Raw genomic sequence first — 11,986 nt, 5'->3', positions numbered from 1 at the left:
TCATTTGACAATATTTTTATATTGAAAATGAAGGGTATGCTCTCAAATAAAAGGCCCAGGGGGCCACAACAAAAATATTAAAAATCAATCCTCCCATGGATGAGAAACCCTAACAAGGTAACTTAGAGGTAAGAAACAAATTGGATCATAAATAACTGTTTTTAGGGTATCCTAGGGGTGATTTAAGACACGGGTCAAAACCAACCCGTTAACATAAGAAAGAGTAACAGAAAGCTAACACTAGAGGAAGGTCAAGTATTATTTGCGGCTGGTCCTGGTCTAAAAACATCATTTTTTTTTTTTGCATGATTGCACGTTCTACTTGTTTTTGCACATGCTTCCTATGGACCCCCTCCCTGGTTCTGTTCTATATATGCAATAAAGAAATCTTTTACATATATATATTGGATCGCTGTAGTCGTTATTGTGGTTTCCACAACCTTTCCCCCCTTGTTACCAGGTAATGCAGACTATGAGCGAATTAGATCACTGTATGGAGTGGATGACCAATGCTATAGTTAGTCCTCGGGTTACAACGGTCTCGAGTTACATCGTTTCGTGGTTACAACGCTTTATACGACGCCTCATTCCGACTTACACGGTTTTGCGTCGTAAGTCGAACTACATGCAACTACGTGCAGCATCGGAAGAATAGAGTCCAGTACTGTACACTGTACCCGGTTACACGAGGAAAACGAGTCTCCTGCACACCATAACACCCTAATTATGTTTGGATAGGCTGTGTTTGCAGTACTGTACTGTTATTATGGTACAGTACTGTATGAATGTATGGTCCGACTTACATCGAAATTTGGTTTACAACGCTGCGTAAGAATGGATCAACGGTGTAAGTCGAGGACTACCTGTACTGGATATGCTGTTATTTCCCTTCCTGAAATGGAGGATATGAGGTTGGTTGCAATAATCACTTAGTCAGGTTAACTATGCAACTGTTTCTCATTCCTTATGTCCTTGGTTTTACAGCTAATCCAGATAGATCGCCAAAATACATTGCCCCTAGACCACAAGATCCCCTCCCTGGGGCCGGTAGTCCCACGGATACTCAATGTCTCCTAACTTTTGGTTGGCTCATAGATTTTTTTTTATCCCCTGCCAGTATAGTCTGTAGTCATAATCCATGCTCCTCCAGACAACAGGTAACACAACCGCAGTCCATGTATCCAGGAGCAACAGTTCTTAAGAAAGTTCTTTAAATCCATACAACAGATCCCTCAGCCGTAACAGGGGGAATCAGCCTAGCCAGCAACCGATCTCTAAACTTCATAGGCCGGCCATCCATGGTTCCAGGACCTCAGCCTAGATCCGCTTTCCTCAACAACACTTCAACAACTGCCTGACTAAAAACATGTGGCTTCTTTTCCTCTATGGCCATTAAAACATTTGCTCTTCGCTTAAAGAATGAAGAATATTCCAGAACCACGGCACCTGGGACTGCATTTGAGACCCCCTGTGGTGACAGCTCCATTGGGTCTACCATACCCATCCATACAATGGGACTAGTGGCTGGAAGAAAACTGAAATTATCGAATTCCTTAATTACTGATCTTGGGTTTGGTCTTATGTATGCATAAGATCTAGCCTGAACGTCTTTCTCTGCTGTCACTGAATGGAAACATTGGTTCCTGAGGAAGAACTGACGAACAAGAATATCTTTAATAAAACACAACAGTAATATTGACGCAACTCATGCTCCGTGCTGGAAAAAGTCTGCATCCCTTAGAGCTGTGGACTCCGCTCTACGTCCAATTATCCAATAGTTTTTAGCAAGTGGCCAGCTCATCACAGAAACCATAAAAGCAGAATCGCTGCTGCAACATGTCTGCCCAGGAAGGCGAACTCTGCCTTAGAAGCCTGTAGCCATGTAACAAACCAAACTGCTGCAATTTATGCAGACATGCAAAGGGCAACTACAGCTAAAGGCATCCACTTTGCCGACCAGACTGCAAAATCTGCAGCCTACAAAGAGACAATCCTGCTTAGTTGGCAGCTGCACAAGTGGCCTCCGTGGACCCACCTGTGTCCTACGACCTTCTCCAAAAGCAACAACAGGCTGGTGTTTGAAGAATTAGCAAGATGACAAGAGAGGACTGTGGCACATAGGGGAAAATTTGCCTTCCTCACGTTCTGTATCCTATCATGGTTTAAGCCACACACAGCAATAACCACCAAAAACTGCTATGACAGACCTCGTCCAACACCATTGGTATACTCCCGTTGTTCAGTCTCTGCAGCGAAACACGTTCAACCCAGTCTGACCGGTGCACCCACCATGGGATGCACCAAGATACCCATGAGATGCATAAGGCTCCTGTACTCTTTCCAGCGTCTTCAGAAAGATTACATTCAACTTTCCAAGATGTCAACTTATGAGTATGTACTTGTGTGTGTCAACCTCTTCTCAGAATGGACAGAAGCTTTTCCAGTGTGTAAAGCCACCACCAATGGTACAGAGAAGATAGTAATCTCAGAAGACATCCACAAAGTAGCAGTAGAGAAATTGAATGGGACCATGAAACTGAATATCTAGAAAGCCATGGCTGAATTGGGCAGACCATGGACAAAATGTTTGCCCCTTGCATTCTTCTCAATCAAGGAAACTCCCAACAAAAAGGCCTCACAGCCCATGAGGTGTTAGTTTGGTCAGTCCCTTGGTAAGGATTGTATTTTCCACAGCAGCTCCAGATGCAACATGATAAACTATGTTCTTATGTTATTCTATTCACAAAACGCTTGTCTACCATATACTCTAAAGCTTACGCTTCTCTTCCACATTCTATGGAAGGGAGCAACCCTCCTGCAGCCCGGAGACTGGGTGGTGGTGAAAAGACATGTCAAAATAACCCTTTAGCCTCACTAAGAAAGCTGACCCAAGAATGATGTGGATGCACAATCTGTGCCTTATCCTTTTTACATTGATAAATGGGGACTCATCAAGGGCTATTTCCCAAAAGAGAAAGAATGTGAAGATAATTACTACTTTCTAGCTTAATACCTGACACCCTGTAGTCAGTTATAAATTTGATCTATGTAACATGGTGTCCTACCCTAGAGTGCAGTGGCAGCATGGGGACACCTATAGACTCACCCCAAAAATTGTTTGTCACTGGTCTATGGTGGGGTGGAAGAATGGGCCCTACTAAACCTTCCGTAGCCTGAGAAAAGAGACAGCAAGGGTAGAAGCCTCCTTACTAGAATATGACAGTTACATCCAGAATAAGAGTCCAAACGCTGTACAGTAAGGTTCTGTTTTCCCTTAAACTTGACGATAAATAACCCGTTACGGACACAGGACTAATTATGTGATTGGCACAACTATCACGGGGGGCATTGACAGATTAGGACACATCTTAAAGATATCAGGGACCACCTATTCTAAATAAGCTATACCCAGCAACCTAATCCAAAGACTTATTCCTGATGTCCCTAACCTATAAGCAACCAGACAAACCCCAGTGTTTCTCCTGCTTAATTTAGCTATTTTCTGCTACAGGAGAAAATACTTCATAGTGTAATCTCCTCGGGCAGTTGCACCCCCTTATAAACCCTAACCACGTAAAGGCCAATGGAGTTGGACCCTATTCTGGGAATTGCACGTGTTTCTAGTTTAATGGGTACCATTGATCTAAAGCAACTAGGTTCCTCATATTGCAGTCCCACCAACACTAACTTGGTATTAGGCCATGTCCTTTTGAATCAGACTAATTGTGGTGGATGTGTGGAAATGGTGACTTATCCAGTGTTGCCAGTAGGATGGAAGGGTACATGTGTTTTCGTTAATTCCTGAAACACTCCAAATTGTGTCTTCAAATACAGACAAGTTCCACGAATATGAAATGGCAACTCAGACACCAGTATTCCTATTCCTTTTGACCCTTACGTGTACATCGATGCTATTGGCGTCCCAAAAGGAGTACCAGGCGAGTTCAAAGCTAGAGATCAAGTAACAGTGGAATCAGAATCGCTATTCCCCATCATCACAGTGAATAAAAATTTGAAATGGATAAATATCTACTATGACCAACAGTTATATGCCAACTCTGGCCAGCATATGAATGTGGCACCCGTATATTTTCCTTGCTGGTTTTGGCTTGTGTGTCTGTCCATCTGACGATGTGACAGACAGGCCGATCTGCAGAATCTGGTGAAGCGGTATAGGAAGGCCGGCTTCTTCTATTGGTGAATGTATCTGGGGGAGTTTGTAGGGGAGCATTTCGGCTGGAACAGCCACCCAATACCACAAGAGAAGGGAATTGGGAGAGCAGGATTTATATTTATCTATCCTACTTTCCAGAAGGGAGTTTAAGCCAGTATGTGTGCTTTCATAGAATGTTAGAGTTGAAAGACACCTCCAGGGTCATTGTATACAACACCCTGCTCAATGCAACATTCACTAAACAATCTCAGATGTCTGTCCAGCCTGTTTGAAGGCTTCCATTGAAGAACTTGCAACCTCTCTTGGCAGCTTGTTCCATTCATTGATCACCCTGTCAAAAAGTTTGTTCTAATATCTAATCTGTATCTTCTCCCCTTCAGTTTCATTCCATTGCTTCTTCTATTTCCATGTGCAAATAAGGATAGGGATGATCCCTCTACCCTGACAGCCATTCAGATATTTGTAGACAGCTAAAAAGTCTCCTCTTAGTTTTCGTTTTTGCAAGCTAAACATTCCCAGATCCTTAAGCTGTTCTTCTTAGGACATACTTTGAAGTCCACTTACCATCCTGGTAAGCTCTTCTCTGAACTTAAGTTTTTCAATGTCTTTTTTTAAAATGTGTTGCCCAGAACACACAGTATTCCAGATGAGGCCTGACCAAGGAGTAGAGGGGGATAGTTACTTCAGGTGATCTAGACTTTATACTTCTCTTAATACGTCCTAGAACTGTTTGTCGTTTTTGCTGCAGCATCACACGGTTGACTCGTGCAGTCTGATCTATTAGCATACCCAAGTCTTTTTCACACGTGCTGTTATTTAGTTCTATTCCTCCCGTTCTGTGCATGAAATTTGCATTTTTCTTGCCCAGAGGTAAAAACTTGCATTTCTCCTTGTTAAATACAATTCTATTAGTCACTGCCTATTGTTCAAGCTTATCTAGATCCTTCTGCATCCATCTTTAGTGTTTGCAATCCCTCCTAGCTTTAGCATCTGCAAATTTGATTAGTTTACCTTCAGTGCCCTTATCTAGATCATTTATAAAAAATGTTGAACATTGGGACCAGGACAGAACCTTGAGGAACTCCACTTGAAACGCACTTAAAATTGGATGTGCAACCATTTCTGACCACTCGGAGTACAATCACTGGGCCAGTTATGGATCCACCTAACCATAGCTTTGTCAATGACATACTTGGTCATTTTTCAATAAAGATTGTATGAGATGTTTTATCAAATGCTTTACTGAAGTCGAGATATACTAGGTCTACCGCATTTCCCTGATCCACCCAGTCAGTGATTTCATCATAGAAGTAAATTGCATTAGTCTGGAATGACTTGTTTGCTACAAATCCATGCTGGCTCTAGTTAATTACTGTATTCTTATCCAAGTACTTGCATACATTCTGTTTAATAATTTGTTCGAAGAGCTCTCATAGTATAGGAGTGAGGCTCACTGGCCTGTAATTTCTTGGGTTTGTCTTCTTTCCTTTTTTGAATATAGGGACATTTACCCTTCTCTAGTCTTTAGGGACTTTTCCTGTTCTCCAGGATTTCTCCAAGATTCTGGCTAGCGGTTCTGCAATTTCCTCTCAGTACCTAGGATGCAATTGATCTGGACCAGATTTAGATTCATGTAAATTAGCAAAGTGTTCCCCTCACCATGTCTCTATTTATAGATAGTGTGGATTATTTTATTCCTTTGATACCACCATGAAGATCAGTTATTACAATTTCTTTTAGGCTAGGTTCACATTTGCATAGGGCAGAGCTGCGGAGGGCTGCGTAGTTCCTGAGTCCTTAAAAGAATTTATTAGCTACATATTTTTCCCATCCCATATTGTTCTAGTTCAATGCTTTCCTGATGAGTTTAGCAAGGCATCTACTAAATGTGTTTTCTGGTTTTCATAGGTTGAAACCTATCTCTAGCAAGGAGACCATCATACAGGTAATTTTCTCCATGGTCAAGAAACCAAAACGTTGACTGCACCATCGATGTAGCCAGTTGTTCACCTGTAGAATCCTGCTCCATCTCCTTGGTCCATGTCCATCCACTGGAGGCAGATTGATGAGAAGGCAACCTGTGCTCTTCAGGTCCTTCACTTTTTGGCCTCGATCTTCAAAGTCTCCAGGTCCTTTTTTGCTATCATTTTTTCCTACGTGTATTAGTAGACAGGTATAGTAATCTGTAGCACTGAAGGGTCTTGATACCCTATGAGACACATCTTTGTTTGAGCACCTGGAAGACAGCACACTTCACGTGAGGTGATGTCTAGTTGGCAGATAATGGCTTTTGTTCCTCTCATTAGGGAATCCCCCACGACCACCACTCCTTTTTTTCACCACAGCGCTCCTTTTTCTCCCTTCAATAGGATTCCCATTTCTTACTGGGGTGTTTTTGTGGGCAAAGCACTTTTTTGACATACATCTTCATAGTTGTCCTGCACGAAAGCCTGGTCATTTTGAGAGGAGTCGTCCCTTAGGAATTTCTTTGCCTAATGAACTTAAGTTTCGTTTCTTTCCTATGTTTTCTCTTAAGAGTTGAGCGACGCCTAGCCCAAAAGCTTGGGTATAGATAAAATCACCTTTAGCCAATGAGATGTATATATGATGTCAGCACATATTTCGAGAAAAGCTGAGCCAATTATATTGTAAAATGCATGATCAAGAAATGCCTATGTAAAATTATGTCCTGATATAACTGAGAAATCTGCTTTGATGCTAAATGTATCAGCGTGGCTCTTCCGTGCACGTATTTGGATTTTACAATTTAATTTTGAGCAGGCACGTCTCAGAACATCGCTGCGCTGTAATGTGGGACACAGACGAAAACGATGCAAGTCTAAAACACGGTGACTAACCTTTAGTAGTCAATGGCTCCATCCGTCATACACTGAATCCTGTTGTGCGGGGTTCCTACATAAGCCACGATGCAGCTATTGAGCATAGTGCAAGCGCTGTGTGAACCTAGCTCAAGTTTCTGTAGCTGTATGTTATTGAGAACGGATAAACTTGCTTCTTAATACAGTTTTTCTCTGGCGTAAGTTCATAATTGAAAAATCCTGAGCTTTACTGATCACCATTTGACAGTAGGAAGGACGACATACACAGACAGAGAATGATAGATCATCAGGAGGCGATATGGTAGAAAGTTCAGGCTTCATCTTTAGTATATTGGGAAATGCCCAATGCCCTCCCTAGAGGCATTAAGTCTACAATGAAAAATAATGCTTATAGATTTTTTTCACCCACTGTAAAAGGAGACAAGAGATTAGAACTGTGCTGCCAGGAAGGAAAGTTACCTAACCTGCCCCAAAATCAGCTCAGGGTAGCGAACTCAATGCAGCCATCTCTGCACATCACCAACCTGGCACTCCTCTACAACCTAATGTGCCCATCCCAGCATTCATATGCAGTCTCTGTGAGCCCATCCTAGCGCTTCACCAAATGGCCCTAATTTGCAACCTCAATAGATCCATATCAATGCTACACCAACCTGGAGCTCATCTACAACCTCAATCCACCCACCCCAGAGCCTCACCATCCGACGCTCACCTGCAACCTCAATACATCTGTCTCATTGCTTCAACTCGGCACTCATCAGCAACCTACATACACCCATCCCGCTAATCTGCATTTTCAATTCACATGTCCTGGCACCCTACCACATGGCACTCTGTCATTCTTGACCCACTAGTCCCAATGCCATTCAATGCTTTTCTGCTTGTTGCTTGATATACCTGTCCTAGCACTTTTCTGTGACACACTCCACCACTTGGCTGTATCTTTTGATACATCCATTCTTGTGCTCTACAACATGGTACAGCGCTCATCTGTATTCTCGATGCACCCATCATTATGCTGCACCACGTGGCCCTGCCCTTGTTTGCATCTTTGCACTTACGGCATTTTGCCACATGGTTCTTTGCTATGCTCTGGCTGCTGAATGGCAGATGTCAAGACTCCAGACCATAAGATCAGGACGATAACCTAGCAAAACTAAAAGAGTGTTCTGCTATTCCAGTGACATTCTGACTTTTTAACCCATCAATAAGGACAATGCTATATTGTTGGGTTGATCTAGAGGTCCAGAGAATATGATAATACAGGAAGAAAAAAAACACAAGTAAAAAAAAAATTAGTAAGGAAATCAACTACTGGAAGCAGCATTTATGTTGTGGCCTAGCAACATTTGCCAGACGTCATAGTATGAAATGTATATTCATGGGTCAAGGTATGAAGCTGCAGAAGTGTTGGTAAAATTAATGCAGAATACGCAAGTTAATACAAGAAATAGGCACATATTTTATCTTAAATGAAATAAAATAGTTTGTATTCCATTTCCCACAGTGAGTTTATTTTTTTTAATCAAATAGATTTTTATTGATTTTATAAAATACAATAAACATTTAACAATAACACGTGTTTTTCAATCCCCCCCCAGCATTAACCCCTTTACCCATCCCACCCCCCTTTCCCACTTAGACAGCTCACGTCCTTCTTTTAGCATGCCTTGTAGCATTATATACTTTAATATAATATAGTGTCCTTCACTATGAATGTATATACCGTATTTTCCGGCGTATAAGATGACTTTTTGACCCCTAAAAATTGTCCCAAAAGTCGGGGGTCGTCTTATACACCGGGTACGGCGTGTGCAGGAAGCGATCCTGGATGTCGGCGTGTGGTTCCCAGGGTCTTGAGGAGACGAGACTTTCCTTCAGGCCCTGGGATCCATATTCATGTAAAAAATAAAGGATAAAAATAAAAAACATGGATATACTCACCCTCGGATGGCCCCTGGCTCACAGCGCTGCTAGCATCTGCCTCCGTTCCTGAGAATGAAGAGAGTGAAGGACCTTCGATGACGTCGTGGTCAGGTGATTATGGCATTACTACGTTCTGATAATTATGACATGATTGAAAGGACCATAAGGAATTGATGTCTCTGTAATCATAATTATAATGCTAAATGGTATTTCTTACATTGATCTAGATGAAGTGCTCACACAAATACATACATTAAGGATACCGACAGAGCAAGATGTCATGAGCCGAGTACAGTACTCAACATGCTGTGGATGTGGAGTCTACCCCACCATGAACATGTTATTGCGGCAAAATATGATCCGAGTGGGGTATTTTATGCACTGAACAATGTAGGGCCTTGTCTGTCTTAAATATATCAATTGAGTTCCATACGATGAGCAAAATCCACGGTCTTTTGAACTTCAAATTAAGATTTGTTTTACGAGCGATCGAGAAATGAATACAGCTTTCCCTTGTGTAGTGGACTCGAGATTTCTTTGCTTTATTAGCACATGTAAACACATTTAAGTATTGTAACAAAGGAAAAAGTTCACCCCCACGAAATATGTAGCCAATAGAAGTGTGAAACGTCCCTACCCATCAGCGTTATTTGATAACCGTGATAAAGGAGTTATAAAAAGATTGAGACCAGACACAAAATGGAACTTGTTCTTTCACAATACCATGTCTCAAAGGGTTATATCTTAACCAAGTGGCAGGCTCAACATATTAAAGGCAGGGTTTCTCCCAACATGTATGCTTGAATGACAAAGGTCATGAAGGTGCTGAAGGCACTCAATACCATGACCTAAGCCTGTTCCCCACCCCCCCCCCATGAAAAAGGGGATGGCAAACCCTCCTATGACAAGGCGGCTGTTAACACATTCAACGATGAATGCCTGTCAAATATGTGGTTTGCGATCCAAATTATGACTTGGGTGGGTGCTCATACTTGCAATAGAAGACTAGGTTCTGGAAAGCTCGTCAGGCAGAATTACGTAGAAGCAGTCTGTAGGGAAGGTGCTTTTTGCACTCCATTCCAAAAGGTGAGTTCTCAAGGTGTGATCTTCCTTTACAGTTCTCCAGGCTGGTCCTTACAACACTGTATAATGCTCCTGAATAAGCACATTCTTTACAATTTACCTAGGTGATCCAGATGGCTTTAGCCCACAGTTCTCACTACTCACTGTTGCCCAACTCCACCTGCAGTCTTCGCTGGAAGGCATGGGAATGGTTCAGGCTTTCCCCTATGAAAACAAAGTCATGCCAAACAGTTCACACCCTTTTGATGTCCTGTCTACCCATAGGCTGAGTCACTACGCATCAGTGTTTTCTATTTACACCTTTGATGGCATAAGGTCAGAAAAGTTAACAGTTAAGACAATACTAAGGTGTAGAAGCCAGTCACTGACCACATGGTATGGAGGACTTCATCTACTCCTGTCATGTTACTCAAATAAAACAGAGCAACACCCAGTCACAACAATGCAAAACACCACCTAAAAGTGTAATCAAGTAAAATGAAAAAAAAAAAAAAAACACCAATGTTCCAGTAGAGTAGATTTATTTCCTGCCAGCAGCATAGAAAATGTTTAGCAGCAGAAGGTCTGATATGTTGCCACTGCCTTTATTTGTGTAAATGTTTTTTTTTCCCAATATATAAAAGATTAGCTAACAAACTATGCAAAACAATGTCCAGCTGAGATGCATTAAAACACAGAAAAGCCAAATCCTACAATTATAAGTACCCTAGGAAACGTTGGCTTTTACATCACAGTGCTTCTTGCCATCATTGTTCTGCAGCAGGGAAGAGTCCATTAAATCAAGGATTTCAACAAAAACAAGTTTCCATTGTGCAAAAAGTTCACATTTATATATTCATGGTGGTACAGACACGGACAGCACCTATATAAATGGACGGTGGCTCAATGGATGCAGAAAGTTTAGAATTGCATAACAAACTGCACAAGATCAATGACATTCCACAATGAAATGAGAGAAAGAGCCAAGCTCTGTAAAAAACTTTTTATTGTAGAGTAATTGGCGGGGTCCAGTACAGCGTAGTGTGAACAGGCCTGTATAGTACTTCTTCAGGTGAGCCCTTGCTGCCGTGCACTCCATTGTTTTGCCGCTTCACCTCAAGGCTTCCTTGGGTACACAAGCTTGAAAAACGTCCATCCAAAGATCGCTTGTAAAAAATAAAATGTTTTTAAAAAGACAAACGGCACACGCTGAGACAAAGATGAGGCTTTAGATCTCAGGACAAAGCTCATTTATTATACACTGAGCACAGAACTTAAAACAGAATATAAAACCGACTATGTGCACTGAACTATTACAGCATGCATCTACTACAGGGATCACGGGCACCAAATCCATCCGCGCCTCAGGGCAGATACAGCCTGGTAGACTTCCCACCTGGAATTAAGAAAGTCCTATCAATAAATGAATGTACAACGCTGAACACACAAAAAGCCAGTGCTGTGCCAAGACCTGGGCGGACAGTGTACACAGGGCAGCTGGTGCATCCGCTGACCCAGGCGGAGTAATGGCCGGCAGCTCCCACTCACCGGCACGGGAAGTATTAAATATACTTTGTGCGGTTCAGTGCTCGCTCGGCCAGGTGTCCACTTTTATCTGTGATCTTCTCCCAGTCTGTTTGTCCAACAATAAATCCAATTGCCCTTTTTCTGTCTGCATCTTTCTTCTCCTCCAGATCTGCCCATCTGACCTGGGAAGGGAAAGGACAAGTGCATTTTGAAGCCAAGGATAGGTTAGTCTTGTAAATTAAGAACTATGCCCGGCTACCCCGAAATAGAATTTACCCTTTTCTTTCCAGGCGCTGATTCACGAGTGTCGTAATCATCTGGAAGTTGCAAATAATCTTCCATGCAGCCAGCCATTGACTGCCAGTCCCGCTTCCTCGTCTTTAAGCCATCTAGTTTATCTGGGAAGACAAACAGAATTATTTACAATTGAATTTATTAAAATTTTCATAATAGAAAA

The 11,986-nt window shown here is 42.1% G+C and overlaps 1 protein-coding gene across 1 annotated transcript in view; it reads right to left on the bottom strand.

The window, feature by feature from the left end:
* Nucleotides 1-11,235: 11,235 nt before the first annotated feature.
* YLPM1 (YLP motif containing 1) overlaps nt 11,236-11,986 on the bottom strand; it is a 102,097-nt gene continuing 101,346 nt past the window's right edge. The window contains exons 19-21 of the mRNA XM_069735736.1: nt 11,806-11,927; nt 11,551-11,711; nt 11,236-11,398 (exon numbers count right to left, since the gene is read on the bottom strand). Coding sequence (XP_069591837.1) covers nt 11,565-11,711; nt 11,806-11,927 — 269 coding nt within the window. The 3' untranslated portion in view covers nt 11,236-11,398; nt 11,551-11,564. The remainder of the gene's footprint in view (nt 11,399-11,550; nt 11,712-11,805; nt 11,928-11,986) is intronic.

The sequence above is a fragment of the Ranitomeya imitator genome, chromosome 1, assembly GCF_032444005.1.
Source record: "Ranitomeya imitator isolate aRanImi1 chromosome 1, aRanImi1.pri, whole genome shotgun sequence".
Classification (NCBI taxonomy): domain Eukaryota; kingdom Metazoa; phylum Chordata; class Amphibia; order Anura; family Dendrobatidae; genus Ranitomeya; species Ranitomeya imitator.
Note: the sequence above shows the minus strand (reverse complement) of the source record. Positions and strands in the feature narration are given on the sequence as shown.